This window comes from Anopheles arabiensis, chromosome 2 (genome assembly GCF_016920715.1).
Source record: "Anopheles arabiensis isolate DONGOLA chromosome 2, AaraD3, whole genome shotgun sequence".
Taxonomy (NCBI): Eukaryota; Metazoa; Arthropoda; class Insecta; order Diptera; family Culicidae; genus Anopheles; species Anopheles arabiensis.
Window position 1 is genome coordinate 100,862,339 of NC_053517.1, and position 18,379 is coordinate 100,880,717.

Consider the following 18,379-nt stretch of genomic DNA (forward strand, 5'->3'; position numbering starts at 1 on the left):
CTTAAAGATCTTGCACCTTGAAAATTTAATTCATTCTACAAGTACATGTTACGACTGAGATAATCATACTTTAACAAGATTCAATGATCTTTAGAAAGTCTTTAAAACACATCTTTAAATAAAAAATGAAATCATGGGATAAAAATTATAATCCGTTTCACTGTGAAATTTTTATTCTTGAAAGATTTCAGTGACAATAAAAATACAACCATAACATTATCTGCCTGTGAATCGTGAAAGTCAACAAATTAAATAGTCGTATTTTTATGTTAAGCAATATAACATTGCCGAAGGGCAAATTTAAATGCCAAGAAAGTTTTACTGTGAAATATTACATTGTACCTCGAATTTAGACGAAGCGCCGACATAATAATACACTTAATAAATACATAAATAAAAATAAAAAAATTAATTAAAAAGAACTGCCGAGTGTTCTGCTATTTTCAAATAACAAAAAAAACCTTTGACTGTAATCCCATATTGTAGCATAGTAGAAAGTAATATCATGTTTAAAAAAGTCATGTATTATTAAAGATTTAAATTATAAGCATGAAATCAAATACTTGCATACACAGAAATTCAATATGGCATACACATTTATGTACCAATAAATGTCAATTTCATTAATAAAAATGGTTTCCATTGCATTAAGGCACTTATATTTTGATTTACGACTCTTTCACACACATTTTGATTTAACATGTATGGCAACAAACAATGTTTAGTCTTAAAACTCTTAGTTTACCTATTCATGTGCTCTGTTAAGCATAAATGACTGTACAGCACTGTACGCGATGACATGTAAAACATGTTAACCTGTTTGGCAGCACTGGCGCAAGCTGTTGTGTCTTAGGAAGCTTCATCGTGTCAAGTGTCAAACTTATAAACAAAAGCGTCTGTCGTTGTAGTGCTCCCGAAAGAATTGGAAATTCAGTGTTGCAACTTAACAAAATTGTCCTGTAAGTTGAATAGTTGACCGATAAGGACAGACTTTAATTCAGTCTTTAAGGAAAGTCTTTGAATTTATCGATTATAGTTTCAGAATGCCTTATAAAATCGTACAAACGATTGAAGGAGGTGAAGCATGCTTGAGCGTCGTTCCGAGCCGTTGGGAAGTGAAAGGGATTCTTCATTGGCCAAAAAAACATCTAGTGGCAAAACTACAGCTCGAAGAGGATTCTGTGCCTTCGGATAAATGGGAAAAACTCAACTGCATTAAAAAAAGGGAGTTTGCTACACGCGCCGAAGCCTACGATGAACTCAAAAAAATGGAGGAAAAATCGGACACGGAAGTAGATGAGCAAGTTTTGCTGCGTCCGCAAAGACAACGACACCAGCGCGTTGAAGATTGTTTAAATTTTGTGAAGCAGGATTTTAACGAGATCGCGGAAGCATCCAACCAACCTCAGATGACGAATTATGGTATTCCCACGGATGCTGAAGAAATGATCTTCGTAAATACCATTGATCATGTAAGTATGAGGAACTTGACTTAATACAAGCAAGTCTAGGCAAAATATGTGTGAGTTAATGTTCATGTTTTGTTGTTATTTTAGCTGACTGAATTAGATCAAACGCAGCTTCCATTGAAAGAGCAGAGTCAATGTTCTACACCACACATCGTCTATGTCGATCCAGCTTCAACTGTGCAGAATCTAGAATCAACACAGCTCGCGACCATCATCAATAACCAAATGCATATCATGGAAAACCAAGACAAAATAATGCAGGCTCAAGCGAAGCTGCTTACATATTCCGAGTACGTTTTACAAAGTGTCAAAGAAAACCCGATTGGTGCATGGCCACTGCCTGCAACGCATGTAGAAGCAATGATGGATCCTATTGCTACATTAGATAATCTTGAACAGCTTGAGGCATCTCTAAAAGATGAAAGCACCATGCAAAAGTACATCCAAAGCATGAGCTTTATTTGTGGTACTTCAGGTAAATCAAACGGGATCGATTGCTGCTACAAATTAGTTGATTATTTTATCACTCGGCAATTCTTGCTGCAATGTTCCTGGACCGGTGGATCTAGAGGATCCAAAAGAAAAAATGGAGAACAATCAACCCCTGGAATCACCAGCAAGGAAACGGAGAAAGTGGGACTAAAATTTTTTAAAAAAACTCGTACTCTTTTTCTTAGACTAATTGTGTTGGCAGATAAAGATTTTTCTGAAATGGAGTGCGACGATTTTTTCAAAAGAATTATCAGAAATAGCAAGCAAAGAATAGATGCCAAAACAATAACATCAAAGCATCGTACCAGATCTAAACGTCCCAAACATAACGAAAATATTTCTAAACATAAATCAGACGAACAGGTTAAGGAAGGAAGTTAGAGCAGCCTTTTATATTATATTTTTCCTTGTAAGAACGACTTTGTTGGCCGTGTCACTTTATTCAACCACTTGGTGTTTTTTTTTTCTTTTTAAAAGATATTTCATATTTTTCCTTAGTTCAATACGTACTGAAATCCCTTATCTGAATTTGATTCACTTACAAATAAGATTTGTATCGTATTATTAAGATTTGTATTAGAATTTTAATAAAAAAAAAACTACAACGTATGCAACAATGGTATAAATACTACCTCTTTACATTTTGGAATAGGAACTGCTACCATTTTACATTTAATATCTTTGATTGTGCACAGCATCTCTGAGCTCTTTTCCAAAGAAGAAACATAAATATTAAGAAAAGACGACTTTACCGGCGTTTCGAAAAATGATTTTTGATCTTTTACTGGTTCTCCTTTAATCTGAATTGTACCACTGGTTTCAAAAACATACTTCATTTCTACTATTTGATTACTCTTCGTTAAAAACCACTTATTAGCCCCATCGTTCTTCAAACAGAACTCCTCAAATTCCACGCATGCATATTTAATTTCATTGGTGGCACCAGAATGATCTGCAGCGAAACTTTTTTTTAAAATTGGCTTCTTCAATTCCTGATTTGAAGATTGTGTTAGTACATTTTGCTGAGCAAATTCAGTGATTTCGTGTATGCGTTTTGCAATTTGAGATAAGGGTAGATTTCCAGAGTGAATTAAATTTTTAATCTCAAACAATTTGTTTTCGAAAGGATATGCACTGATACCGATCAATATGCCGAAACGCTTCACGTCTTCTACTACATGACATAGATTGTGAACGTTACTTGTTATGTAACCTTCTCCATATAAATCTCCAAAAAATTCTATGTAATGCAAAAAGAGCGTATGTGCCAAATTAAGAAATTTTGTATATTCATTTGAAGAGCATATAGTAACTGCACAAAATAATGACAAAAAGTGTTCGTAAACATCAGAGGCCAAAAACGGTTTCAAAATGACTATTGAAATATAATGCAAAAATGTTCTGAATTCTGTACCTTTCCAATGTGAAAGACAATCTAGACCACGGACAGATCTATGAATTTCTGATGGCATTTTTAACTGTTCTAGTAAGCCAGTAATTTCAGAAATATCTTTACTACTCCATTTTGTCCGATAAAAAGCAAATTTTCCGTCACGCCATCCATGCAAACATTTTTTCATTATTCCCAATTCAATCAAATGAAGACAATCACTGCAAGGGAAGTCCTTGATCATGTCAATCGGTAATCGTCGAAGTATTGTCTCGTACACTTGATGCGATTTATAAGCCATCTTACGAAATGCTTTATCCGTTCGTTTTTCACAACACGTTCGTGGAAAGTAATTACAGTGTGAGATATGTGAATATTCCCCTACTGTAGTACACTTTTGACAACCGTGCTGGTTGTTGAAATAGGCAACTCCTGCAAAATTAATACTTATATAAATATGTAATTGCGTAGATTATATAATATTTTATTACATTATACCTTTAATGAAAGCCCTGGCTGGGGAATCACATATGAAGCATCGGATAGATACTGAAATAGTGTGGCCGTTGATCTCCACACCCTTTTTTAAAACATCTTCCATTTCAACTACGAAACGGTTCAAGAATAGATTGGCATCACTTGGTTTGCCTTTTCCACAATAAATGCCTATGACCATTGGTTGTAGGGTTGGAGCTTCTTGAATATTGAACAAAATAGGCCAGAATTCGTCTTTCGAGCTCTTATAAAGTGGAAGTCCATCAATGTTTATATTTAGCGATATACTGTCCAGCTGATGAATTGCTGGGAACGCCTGCTCAAGGCATGCTCGAACTCCATTATGCCAATATTTACCATCACCTATCGTGTATATTTCTACATTTCGGTCAGTTTTTAGAAAAGTCCGTGGATCCTTCGGAAAAACTCCCGGTATCCTTTTGTCAAGTAAACCCATAAGCGACTTCAGGGCATTTTTTCTTATGTTGAAACCCACGGACCAGCTTTGAAGATCGTTGTACAGTTGTTCATCATCATTAATGGAGTTTTGAACGGGAATTACACTTGGGCGATGAATTTCATCATTTACAGCTGGGAAAAACATTTGTTGTTGTCCCAATTGTAGAGATTGTGTGGATTCCCGAGGCGGTGGTTTGATGTTTGTTGTTGGTTCAACTGCATTTTGAAAAGGTTGATTTTCTGCTCGTAATGTTTCCACTATTCTTATAGGATGTGTTTGCACAATTTTCAGATAGTTTTTAGCTACATTTCGCCTAAAACTTCCACTCAATTTTATTCTGCTCAATTTGTCAGACATGATAGCTTCTTTTGTTGGTACAAAAATATGGCAACTAGCAACTATTCTTCCAACATTGTTTTTATAATCCTGACGTGTCGGTTTTAAGAGATTATAGTTTTAACGAGCGTAAAATTAGACAGGATGGTCTTATTGCTTTGAGTTTTAGATAGATCTTAAATCAACGGTTTTTAGAAGCTCTTTACAGCACATCTACAGTGCGATTAAAATCACCCAAAAAAACAACAATTTTGGTTTTAATAGGTGGTTTTGTAGGTGTTTTAAAATGTTTTAAAGATGCTCGCATTTCAAAAACTGCTTAGCAAGTAAAAATTGTGTATTACGACATTTAATTCTTAGGCCAATCATGATAAAACTTTGATAAGACATGTTTAAGTCTAAAAAGCGTAGGAAATGTTCCTTGGGGGTGGACGATTGAGATCAAAAAGTTATCTAGGTTTAAATGGTTTCACAAATTAAACAATATAATCGAAATTAGCCGTTTGAACGGTTTTCATGTATGAACATCCCTTGCACTTGGAGCGTGCTTGCTTTACATAAACATGTTCCTGCTCAATGCGCGGTCCAGCTGGTATGTTGTGAAGATCACCTATTGGACTTAACGAAAAGAAACAGGGCGCTCATACAGCTGACCCTGACGATACACACACAGAGAGAGAGAGAGAGAGAGAGAGAGAGAGAGAAGGAGAGAGAGAGCTCGATCGAACGATGCGCCGCCGCACAATGTAGCAATTAGAGATAATAATTGATTACAGTTGAAGGAATATAAATAATGTCGAGAGAAATGATGCGATACATCCATCTTCGTGCCGTGCCCCGCGTGGTACGCCCAAGGAAAACGAGATGCAACAGACCCATACATCTGTGTGTGTGTGCTGTGTGAGCTTTGTTATGGGGCTGGTTTTTCCCCCGTTTCGCCTTCGCAAAGGCATGCAAAGAAGCGCAGCGAACATCGAGAAGCGAAACCATTTAATGATGCGGTGTGCGGTTCGGGGTGAATCCGACACACACACACACACACACAAAGCCCGAAACCACCACCACCTTCCTGCACACCTGTTTTTTTTTTGCAAGGGCAACCGAACGAACACGGCGAGGGCTGCGCTAATGGGAGAACGCTTTACATCACTCATCCAGCCGCCCGATGACAGACTCGTGTGGAAGGTGTTTGGTGTGTTTGATTATACTTTTCCCCCTCCCCGGCTTTGGTGTGTGTTTTCCCGCCCTCCAGCAGCTTTATTCTTGGCGATAAGAACGATGGGCACAACACACTCAGGGCATTTTCCCAGCGATTCAGGGCCTTTTTCGTTGTATGGTTAATTATTAGCTTTACAGCGAACCAAAAAATTCTATCGGCAGCCAACACCGATCGGAAAGAACAGTCGAAGAGAATAAGGTCAGCTGGGCTCGAGCTAAAACAATGCTAACTACCATTTAATAAAGGTTAAAGGAGTAAAAATATAAATAAAAAAAAAACCAAATGACTCGTTTACGGATGCATCTCACATAGAAAACAAGAACTGCCGTCAAAAAACTGCCCCACAAAACGCTCGCAGGAAATGGAATCAATCTCCTGTTCTTAAATACATTTTGTGCTCCACACCCAACCCGAACACACAGACACACACTGACCTAGCACACTGAAACAGCTCCATAAATGAATCATAAATCTAGTATTTTCCCATTGTAAAAAAAGGACAGCAGTTCAATTCGGCGAGCAAGTACCCTTTTTGTTGACCACAACCAATCGAAAGGTGTCCAGCTGGCTGTCAAATATAAATCCTCTACCCCTAAAGGGCAATGCGTTTAGGTGTGTGAGCAAAGATCCACATATAACACACACACACAGACACAGAGGGGAGGCAAAAGGGAAAGGTCCCTATGTTTGCCCACGGAGAATAAAGTTCGACAGCCGGGAAAATTGTTATCCGCTTTTCGTAGTACCGCAACGACCGACTGTGGCTGTGTGACACGTTTGCACATTAAATTGTGCAATTATTAATGCTGCAGCAGCAGCAACGGATGCAGCAAAAGGTGGAATTCAAATGAAAGAGAGAGAGAGAGTATGAATAAAGCATGAGCATAATCGGTGCTCACTGTAGATTGGGTTGCGTTTAGTATTTTGTTGCTAAAAAATTTAACAATAAATCAGAAATCAAATCCAACACTCAATACTACTCAATTACTTGTGGAAACACTCGCCAAAATGACTCCCCAACACGACCTCAAAGCCTCCCTAAAGCTACAGCAAGGTCCACTTCCAACAGCGTGCCTTACCAGGTCCTGTCAAGGCTGGTGGTTTGCGGTTTTTGTGGCCATCTGCATCTCCATCTCCATCGTCCTTTGGCGGAACGGGGACTTGAAGGATGAAGCCGTTTGACACTCCCTAGCACCCTTCAAACGTACACACAGAGCATTTAATCTCGCACTCGAAAGTTCACCGGAATGCACCTTCCAGAGTTTAACTACACATTCACACAATGCAAACGAACAAATGTCATACATCCGAGATAAAGAGAGATAGAGAGAGAGAGAGTGGAAGGTCCTCCTCCCTTGTCATGTTTTATGGTGAATTTTAAAATATCACTGCTTTTATCCCCCCCCCCTCCGTTTTTTTGGGACATGGCATAAGAATCGGTCAAAAACATGCCACAGTTATTGTGTTGCGACTTCAAAACAAAACCCAAAAGACAGTCGAAAAATGCCCGCAAATAAAAAGTGCACCTTTTCTATAATGCAGCGCGTGGTCCACGGCCTGGCAATGCCTGCCACAAAGCCAAACAATAACCACACACACACACACACGCTGGTTGACGGGCCCAATTTTTGGCTGGTCCGTCCGTGTGAAGCAAGAAGGCCGCAATATTTCGGGCAATTATAATTTCATGACTTTAATTCGGCTAATGTGTCAACAAAAGCACCGGATCACTTAAGAGCCGCACGTTTGGGGCGTTTGGTTTCCCACCCCCCAAAAAACCAGGCGGCGTGAAAAACCCCCAAACGACTGACGTGGGAGAGTGGCGTTTCTGCCGCTTCGAAATTCGTTTTCATTTGTTTTATTCATTGATTAATCGTGTGTGTATGTTGTGACTCGTTTCGAGTCTATTTTCCCAATTTCTTTTTGCTCGATCGGTCTTTTGACAGGCGATTGATTTTGTTTGTTTTTTTTTATATTTCACTGTCTTTTTAATCGTTTGCTATTGCGTGGTTTGTTTCTCATTTGAGGATTTTTATCTTCTTTTTTCTCATTTTCTTTTGTGTTGTTTACTGCTACATTCGTCATATTTAATAAAGTTCTGATGGGTTGTTTTTGTTCTCTTCTTTTAATGTTACTTCTCTTGTTCGCTTTTGATTGACTTTTACTTAAACGCTGCTTTATTATCTCACCTTTTAATTTGGAAATCATCATACAACATTGTTTTTTTTTGTATATTCGTTACTAAATATTTACACCTCTTCGCGCATCCCTATTGGTCCTATCTTTTGCACTAATTATGCAATATCGTTTTTCTTCTTTCTCCCCTATTCAAACCCAACAGCAGAAAGTTACCAATACCAGCTCCAGTCGATGTGGCAGAAGTGCTGGAACAGCCAGAACCTGATCCACCATCTGCGCTTTCGCGAGCGCGGCCCGCTAAAGTCCTGGCGCCCGGAAACGATGGCCGAAGCGATCTTCAGCGTGCTAAAGGAGGGCCTGTCGCTGTCGCAGGCGGCCCGCAAGTACGACATCCCCTACCCGACGTTCGTGCTGTACGCGAACCGGGTGCACAACATGCTCGGTCCGTCGATCGACGGCGGTACGGATCTGCGGCCGAAGGGTCGCGGCCGGCCGCAGCGCATACTGCTCGGCATCTGGCCGGACGACCACATCAAGGGCGTCATCAAGAGTGTCGTCTTTCGCGATGCCAAAGAGATGAAGGAGGAGCCGATGATGTACGGCCGACACTCTGTAAGTAGCGCCAACACCATGGGGGTACGTTCAATTCGCGGATTTCGGTTTTGTTAAGTGAATCACGCACGCACGCACGCACACGCTCGTCCACTGTCTCTTTCCTTTTGGTGGGGGGGGGGGAATGGTTGCACATGAAATTGTTTAAATTTGCAAAGAAAATGTAAAAAAACACCTTTTCTTAAATTTTACAATGTTTCTAATTGCAATACACATAGGTCAATCAAATGTTGAGGTTCTGTTTACATCATATTTCTTTTTTTCTATCCTTCTTTCTCGTCATAAAGGGTTTTCCGAGTCAATTTCCAATATCAATATTATTTTTCATTGCTTGCAAGATGTTTTTCAACACATTTTAAATGTTGTATTTACATCAATTACAAACATTTTTATACATCACATACATCACAAGCTGGGCTGAGTTTGACAGTTCTTTGTGATGTGTTGAAAATCATGCGGAAGAATGGAAATTTTATTGATTTTTTTAGTCAATTTCCAATGTCAACAATATTTTTCATTTCTTGCAAGATGTTTTTCAACAACTGTCTCATGTTGTATTTTCATCACAATACATTCTTCTGTTCTTCCACATGATTTTCAACACGACTTAAGCTGGTTTGAGTTTGACAGTTCTTTGAGATGAGTTGAACTTAACTTTAAATTGTGATGCCAATACAATATGTGACTGCTGTTGAAAAACATCTTGCAGGCGGTGAGTAATAATGTGCAGATTCAAAAGTGCGTTGGAAAACCCTGTAATGCTGATCATATTAGAGAGTGACTTGGAAACCCCTGTAAAATCGTTTCACATTTCTTATTTCTTCCACGATGTGTTATGAGTCATTTTTCTGTAGTTGTATTGTTTGATAGTTTGTATTGCTTAAAAGATAATTTTGTTATTTCATGTTTTCCATTTCGTCCACATGATTTTCAACACATCTGCTTCGTTTGCATTGTTTTTATTATTTTATTTTATCATTTATTACTATATGCAAATCTATCTGATTGGATTTGAAAAGTGGCTTGTAAACGCTTAAATTCTAATTGGTGATTGGAATTCGTTAACCTCTATTGGAACTAATGCTTTTTGCACACTCTCAACATTAATTGGATTATCTACTAAGCTTCAAGTCAAGTGCTCTTGTTGCGATTGAGCCGCCAACCACAAAGGCGGCCAGCGGCTGACCATTCCCCCCTTTCCGTTGCGCTGATCTTTATCCATTTATACGTTCTTTTTTTAGTAATTTATCGAATCCTTCCAGCCTTTTCCCTTTCAAGACAACCCCCTGAGCTACGGGCCGACCGCACCGAACGGTCAGCTACCCTCCGTGGCCACCGGCACCAACGTCCCGGACGGCATGTCGCAGGACGCCCTGACAGCCGCCACCGTGGCCGCCGTCCGCCAGCAGATGTGCAATATGGTGGCGGCCGCCCAGCACCACCCGGACGCCGCCAATCTCGTGGCGGCGGCCGGCTTCAACCTACCGTCCCACTGTGGCACGCCGCCCAACCTGAGCATGCATCCGGCAGCGGCAGCGGCCGCGGCCGCAGCCGCCGCATCGAACGCATCCGCCGCCGGTGGACCGAGCGGGGGCGGCGGCGGCGGTGGCTCGAGCGGTGCCATCCCGCTCCCGAAGATGGGCTCACCGGCCGTCCCATCGACCGGGCACGGCAACAACAATGGCGGCTCGGGCGCCGGCATTCAGATGCCGCGCCTGGGTTCGCCCGCCGGTTCGAGCGGGCTGGCGAAGGAGCACGAGCTGCAGCATCACGGCGGCGGCGGCGGAGGGCTCGGTGGTGGCTCTGGGGGCGGTATGTCCCGGGCGACACCGCCCGGTGCCCGGGACCGTGCGATGACGGCCCGCTCCAATCTGGCCGCCAGCGAGACGGGCCGCAGCAGCAGTTCCGCCGGCAGCATCCATCGATCGTCACCTTCCAGCAGTGCCGGCTCGTCCCTGAACCACCAGCACCCGGCCCATCTGTCCCATCCGCACCATCAGCAGCAGCATCACCACCAGCACCATCACCAGCCGCACCACGGACACGCGCACCATCTGCCGCACCACAACCCGCTGTCCCATCTGGTGGGTTCGGGCGGCGCGTCGGGCGCCCTCAGCATAACGAAGCTCGGTTCGCCCGGCTCGGCACACGACCTACGCATCAGCAACAGCCCCGACGAGAGCCCGCTCGCCTCCCCGATCGGGCTGGCGATGGAACCGGCCGTCAATCTGGCGCTCGGGGCCGGCGGCACCCAGCCCGGGCCCGAGGATGTGCGGCTGCACGTGCCGCCACCGTACGGCAGCAAGCCGCCGTCCCGGGGCGGCGGAGCACCGTCCACCGGCTACACCAGCAGCTCGTCCCCACCGCGACCCGAGCACCTGTTCCAGGATCAGGACATTGCGGCGCTGGTAGCGACGACGCGGGCCGCCTGCCCACCGTCCCGCGTGCCCGACTACAAGGACACGGCGGTACGGCCAACGGCCTCCATCAAGGTGGAACCGCTGACCGAGTGTCGGGGCGATTAAACCGGCTCCATGACGCACACAGACACACGGGCACACAAGCACATACACATCCACCAGCACCCCGCACCGCTATCCCACCCCGAACTGGGCGCCATCGGTGGCTCCCTCTATCGGTCGGTCTTTTAAGTTTAGACAATTTTTAATATGTGATATATTTAAGCGGAAGAGCGCTCTGGCGAGAGTTCCCACAAGTCTTCTCCCTGGTGCAGTGGCGTCACGAGTGGGTCATAACGGACCCCTCCCCCGTTGCCCGGCTCGCCCCATTTCGCTTCCACGTGTAGGCATTAAATGTAGTTGTGAGCATATATATACATATACACTATACACAGTATTTATTTGGACAGTTTCCCATCGGGGGGGGAGGGAAAACAACTGCAACTTATAAACATGGGGGACATGCTTCCAACATTGTGTGTGTGTGTGTGTGTGTATACGTGTGACAGGTGGTGTATGGGAGGAGCAGAGCAATGAGCCAAGAGATAAAAAATGGAGAAGAAAATCACCCTCCCAGATAAGAGGTTGTGTGCAATAAGGGGTGATGGGAAAAGCTCGGCGAAAGACTATTGGGAGCGAAAAAGAGCTAAAAGGCAAGGAACACAAAGAGAAAGAGAGGCAAAGATAAAAAGCACACGATGCGCAAAACATGTAAAATGGAATCTTACATTCCAAACTGTCATCAAACTTATCGCAAAATGGTGAAAAAGAACTTGCGTGTCCTAAACGCTAACGTAGCCGGAAAAGGAACGGAACAGTCCTTTGGAAAGGTGAAAAAGAGAGAAAGAAAGAGAAAGGAAATAATAATTTAAAAAAGTGAAACCATTACAACGTAAAAGGGGCAAAAGATTCAAACTTGCATCATGACTTCTAACTAATGTGTGTACAAAAAAAACAAACAAACGGTATTGAAAGTTTTAACAGCAAAAGCAAACAAATAGAAAGCAAGCGACACCTGCACGCCTGCCTTCTCGCTGGTTGTGGAATAATTCAATAGCCCAAACATGCAAGTTCTACTCTGAAGTGGTAGAGGTGTGATCGGCTTTGTAAGATCACCGAATTGTGCGTTGAGTAGTGATTTGAATTGCATACCTTGCAGGCGGAAAAGAGCAAAATTAATATAATAAAAGCATGAGCTAGGGACTATTTTGTACACGAGCGAACACATTTATAATGCCAAACTTTCGGACCTTAAAAAAAACCCCCAAAGTAAAAAGGAGAGATTGAGAAAGAGAAAACAACAAAAATCTCTACAAATACTTTCGGCTACCTTATCAATGGACGGAGATGAAGCGAAACTGAAACAAACAAACAAATAGTTTAGCAAAAAGGACAAAACAGAGTAACACATTGCTATAAAACAAAGAGGGAAAATAGAGAAAGAGAGAGAGACAAGAATATCGCGAGAGAGAAAGTAAGAGAACAACAATCCAACCTTTTAGGCCTTTTAGATTGAAGAATTTTTCTGCCGAGTGAGCTGAAACAATCCTCGAAAAAAAATGGAAGAATGGAACATGGAACGAATACGTTGTTTAGTTAATTGAATTTTGCGTTCCCAATTTTACGTTGCACTACAACCGTGTGCACTAAACTGCTACCACCAGGTTCGTTGTGGTGAAACAAAAAAAAAATATGGCTAACCGGCACCAGCAAACCGGCCCGAAGAAAAACCCACTACAAAAGCACAAACAAGAAGGAAAAATGGAAGGAACGAAACAAACAGGCACGATTTGCAACATGTTTTTGGCAGAGACCTAGCGAACTAAACCAAAACTGCTGCAAAACTAAAAAACAAGCCAAGGAACGAACGCTCCTCTTTTCGGACGGAACCCCTTAAAGTATCACGGACCCCTGCCCGGACGCCCCTTCTCCTCTTAAAAAGGCAAAGCATGTTACCATTTTTTGGCAAGCAAAAAAAAACATTAAACAATTTTCGGCGAAAAGGTGAAAACGTTTAGGCAAAAGTAGGAACAAAGTAGCAAAAATTTATTACAACAAAAATACAAGCAACCTTTCGGCCTATGTGTTCAAAAAAGTGAAGAAACTTAACAAAGAAAAAGAAAAAGAAGAAAACAATGTAATAACAATCGCAAAACAATGGCGAACAAACCCCCTGTTTTTGGCAAGGAGAGAGTAACAAAATTTTATGCAAAATTTAACAAAATTATTAACGCGAAAAGAATGATACAAAATTATAGTAGCAGCAAAGAGGTATATTTAAAAAGTTGCGTACCGCGCAGGTGAGCGCTTAAAGGAAACACAGATCGTACCAAGAACGATACAAAAGGAGTGTAAGAAAAGAAGAAAAAACGCGGCGAAGAAAAAAGGAGTAGTAGTAGCCTTTGGACAGAAAGCGCAGTGAAAAGAGCGGGAAGAAAACGACAAGAGACAAAGAGACAAAAGTGCCTTCCACTTCCCTTTACGAAGCGTGTAATAGACAGAGAAAGAGAGCGAGAAAACAAGAGAGAAAGAAAACAGAAACAAAAAACCACAAATCTATAAACCAACCGGGTGAAACTACGGTGAACTGAACCTACGGTGAAGAAAGTGAAAGAAAGCAAACCAATAATACCACAATGGCGAAACACGAGTGGCTGGTGTAGTTGTTAGTTTTATAGTGAGTAAACTGGTGCGAGGAGAATACAAAAATTGTTACAACACTTTTCGGCAAACCGGTAAATCTATGTATCAAAATCAAAGTCAGATGTAGAGTGTATTCGTTTCGTTTTTCTGTTGGTTGTTCCAGTGCACTGTACGAGGACAGTGAGATGTATGAGAGAGAGAGAGAGAGTAAGGGAGAAGAAAAAAAATGAGAGATCTTTTAAAAATTATTAAACCATACACAAGCAATGGGAAAAGATGTACTCTAGGAAGGCATACGTAAGACAAAGTTTGCTTCAGTAACCGTTCAGACCAAAATTTTAAAAGTCAAAATTAAAGAAAAAATGTTTTAAGGCATTTATGTTACCCCAAAAACAAAAACATCCAGCTCTGTACAAATGAGAAAAACTGTGAAAAGAAACAAACAAAATCCCAACAATAGTCATGATGTTTTGCAACATTTGCTAAAACAACCTCTCAAACAAGGATGCAACAACTAAAAACGAAACTATATGTTGACAGAGACCTGCTGTTTCAGAACCTACAACAACCAAAACGTGTGAATAAGTAAGCGATCACGTCAAAATTCCATTACCTATGCTCATGGCACGATCGTACAGAAACCACCCCCCCTCCCGATTACGTTGTACAAGCGACACAAGCAAAACAACGCTTAAGTTTACAACGCTAGCCGCATTGAGTCTCTAGCGCGTACGCATACCCTTTTATCGCATTACGAGTATGCGCCGGTATACGACAAAGCAGAACAAAAACCAAAAATTATCACGTAGGACACATACACATACGTCACATGGGAGCGTAAAGCCCGGTACAGCAAGCAAAAACAGGACCTTTCTTTCTGCAACATAAAAACAGAACAACAATAACCAACAATAGTTTACGCATTATGGATGTCAACCCCCGCTACCCGCTCTTTGCATGATCTCATATAGGAAATGTGAATGATTACATCCACCCAGCTGTTTCGATGCGAAACCAGCAGTCCCTCCCTGCAATGCAGACGACAGTGCAGGGGGTGGAACATGTTCAAACAAATAGCAACAAAACACAAGCAAATCAGAATAATAATTACCCAACCTCCCCTCAAACAGCAAAGCAGCTCAGCAACAAAAAAAAAAGGAAATATTAGCTAAACTTCATAAATGTATGTGTAAAATGGAATAGAAATACTTAACAAACAAACAAATACAAACACAAACACACACAACAATGGATGGGAAAAGATGAAAAGAAAGGTGTCAAGACAAGAACAAGAAACATGAAAACCATAACAGCACAACTGTGCAGCTGTTGAAAGCACGCAAAAATGAGAGTAGAAGAAGGAGCAAATAATTGTGACATGAAAGATAGTAAATGATCCTAACTGAGCGATCAAGATCATCGCTGTGCGCATGTACTACTAACCTACATAAAGAAGAAGAAGAAGAAGACGAAGAAGAAAAACAAAACAATCATCAACAGGACTTGGTTGTGTGAGCGCATTTCAACGCAATCGCTTATCGTGTTTGATAATTTATTGCTTTTTTTCTGTATATTCTCTCGTTTTTGTTTTTATTTGGTGGCTATTTTCAGCCTGCTATAATTGAAAAACTCTGTCTAAGTGTTTCAAAGGAGGTTAAGTGACTACTAAGCAGCAGCAACAGCAGCCCCTAACAAACCAAACTTCCGCCACTAGAGGGCGTTGGTTTGGAGCGCAAAAGCAAAAACCATAAACAAGCACACACAACCACACATAGGTACACACACAAACATTCATATAGCAAAACTACAGAAACGTTAATAAACGGTGATGCAAATCAAAGCCCGATTGTGCGATAGTGCATAGCAGTGTAATGTAGCCGATGTAATTGGTATTTGTTTAGGTTAATTTAAATAAATTATCACACGTTCGCTACCAACTACCCGCAGAACATCACAGACACACACCGCGCCCCCCCTTACACTACAGGCTGTACGGGTTTGTCTTTGTAACGGAAAGCTAGCCACGTAGAACGACGTTCGATCGTCGCCGTGCAATTTATAGTGAAAAAAAAAACGACTAAATATATTAAACAATCTTGTGTAATTTAAAAAGAAAACATTTAAAGCTACCCCCATCCCAAACCATTTCACCATCTCCCCCACTACCATGCTCTAATTCCCAATCAATGTACAAATGTAGTCCAAAAACAAGCCACCCCACCATCTAAATCCAACCTTCCATCGACGAGGCTTAGCTGGTTGAATGAAGCTCTACCAATTTTTTTATTTGTTTAGTGTATAATTTAATGTGCATTTCTCTGTTCTTGATTTTTGCACTGTAACGCATAGGGACAGTTAAATAAAACGGCTAGATATATATACATGTATGTTCTGTGTTGTTACTATTTTCTAGAGATGATTTACGACTTTTAACACACAACAAACACGCGCACCGACGCACGCACTTTAAATGCCTCTCGTGAGTCTTGGGGGGATGAGGCGAGGAAAATGGGAATCATGTTTTTTGTTTTGTTTTAATATTATTATTACTGAAAGGATCGACTCCTACTTATCTTAATAGCAGAGTTTATTTATTATTCATCGGAATAATTTGGTTTAGTAATACTGTAGCGACTATTTTTACTACAACTACTACTAGTACTATTACTACCACTACTACAGCTACTTTTACTACTAGGGGGAAAAAGAGTTAGACGGTAATGGCAAATGTATACCGATATAGTTAATAGTACGCGTTGTGCAAAAGAAATACGAAAGCAAGAGAGAGAGAGAAAGAGAGAGAGAGAGAGAGAGAGAGGGAGAGCGATTGAACTGTTTTCTGAATTTAACGCGCAAAACGATAAAGCAATTCGAACCAATCCAACCAATCCCAAGCAAAACGGATGTTTAGAAGCGATAGCCATTCATCCTTGGTAACTGTACATGGATTCCATATCCTTCCTTGGGCGCGCGCGTTGCTGGCAGCATAGTTTGCTTGCATTGTGCGGAAGTTTAATTTATACAAGTGTCTGTTGAATTTTATTTTCTATTGCCTAAGTTATTATGTATTTTTTTATGAGCTATCGTTTAAGTGCACATTTTTATACTGTACGTGCATGGGGCGAGAAAGAAAATGGAAACGGCAGCTGTATGCATAACAAAGCCGTTGTTATAACGAAGCGAAGAGAGAGAGAAAGAGAGAGAGAGAGAGAGAGAGAGAGAGAGAGAGAAAATCCAGATCCCGATGGGTAGTACTATTTTTATGCATGCGCACAAAAAAAACAAAAATACGCAATCTTACCTAATTATTGATTTGAAGCAGTGGCTGAAAATGGTACACCCGATAACCCATGGTACGAGAGCAGGCTAGGAACAGTGGGACATACCTACAGTACTAAACGATCATCATTGAGAACGATGGATGTAGTACAGCACATCCACAAGAAAGTACACATACACAGCAGCTACAGCAGCAAAACCACAATCAAATAAAATAACTACACTCTCATCTGGCAAAACGAATGAGATGGAAACGAATTAAGCAAAAGAAGTAAAAAACAAAACAGCAAAATAAAACGAACACAGGAAAATCGTATCAAGCTGCTAAACATTCACACCGAAAGCAAAACAAACAAACAAACAAACAAACAAACAAGAAAACAGTTTATCATAATCATTAGTTGGCTATTTGTCACAGTGTACCAATTTATTCGATATAAAATATAGTTTAAAAAATGCAAATAACTCATGTGTGTTGCTGTTTCGAGATTGAGAAACTGTGGTTGGAGATGGATAAACATGTGCAACGGTAGGTAGTTCTCTTAGTTTTTCGATGTTTCAATCAATAATCCATTTAAAAATATCACCTAATGGAGTTTTTGAATCAAAATTAGCTCTTTTTAGTATTTAAAAATTCCTATTTTGTTTTTTTAATAATAATCTTTATAAGTTTCTCTTGGGCTGCCGTGTCGATTCTTTGAAGCGACAAACGGGCTGCCAATACACGCAACGTAGAGTTCAATGCTGTACGCATATGTACTACAAAGGGCATTGTTACCAGTAATTAAACATCAACATTTAACTGTGAACCGCTAGTCGGGTATCTCAGTTCGATTTTAATATTTAATCTGATCCATTACACACTTTTCAAAATGCTTCGAACTGCTACTCAATTTATATCTCATTTTCGCTCGTTAAAAGCTGAATGGATCCCGATGGCAATGGCGCTGCAGGAAACGACCGAGAACGCTACCTCTGCCAACTGTGCGTGTCGAACGCTTTGTTTACGTTTTCGTACTTCCCAAGAAGCAGTTTCATGTAATGATATTTATTGATGTTATTGATTGAATACATAAGGTAACATGTTGTACTTGTTTGTATCCTAGAATCAATCACTATTTTGCAAAATAAACTGGTTAAAAATACTAATTTCTTGTGCTATCTACATTTCAACTTCCCAGCGCCAACCGCACATGGCGGCCGCCCGCGCTGACAGGCGGCTCGATGCGAGCGGCTGTCAAACAACTGTCTGCCGGAATCTGCTACCAGAGTGGCCAGATTGCGGTTTTCGGTAGGCGCATCAAAATTTTATCGGTAGTTTTAGGTAGGAGTTAAAGATTTTTTCGTTAGTTTTCGGTAGGCTTTGAAGTGTTGAGCGGGGGGGGG

General features: G+C 41.2%; 1 protein-coding gene across 9 annotated transcripts in view; it reads left to right on the forward strand.

Moving 5' to 3' along the window:
• Positions 1 to 11,258, forward strand: part of LOC120897012 (protein bric-a-brac 1-like) — a 138,612-nt gene extending 127,354 nt beyond the window's left edge. For 7 of the 9 annotated variants that reach the window (XM_040301612.1, XM_040301592.1, XM_040301601.1 and 4 more), the window contains exons 4-5: positions 8,203 to 8,636; positions 9,875 to 11,258. In XM_040301612.1, the coding sequence (XP_040157546.1) occupies positions 8,203 to 8,636; positions 9,875 to 11,137 (1,697 nt within the window). In that variant the 3' untranslated portion in view covers positions 11,138 to 11,258. Of the gene's footprint in view, positions 1 to 8,202; positions 8,637 to 9,853 lie in introns of all 9 variants that reach the window. The other 2 variants (XM_040301653.1, XM_040301658.1) reach the window with 2 other exon arrangements.
• Positions 11,259 to 18,379: the final 7,121 nt, after the last annotated feature.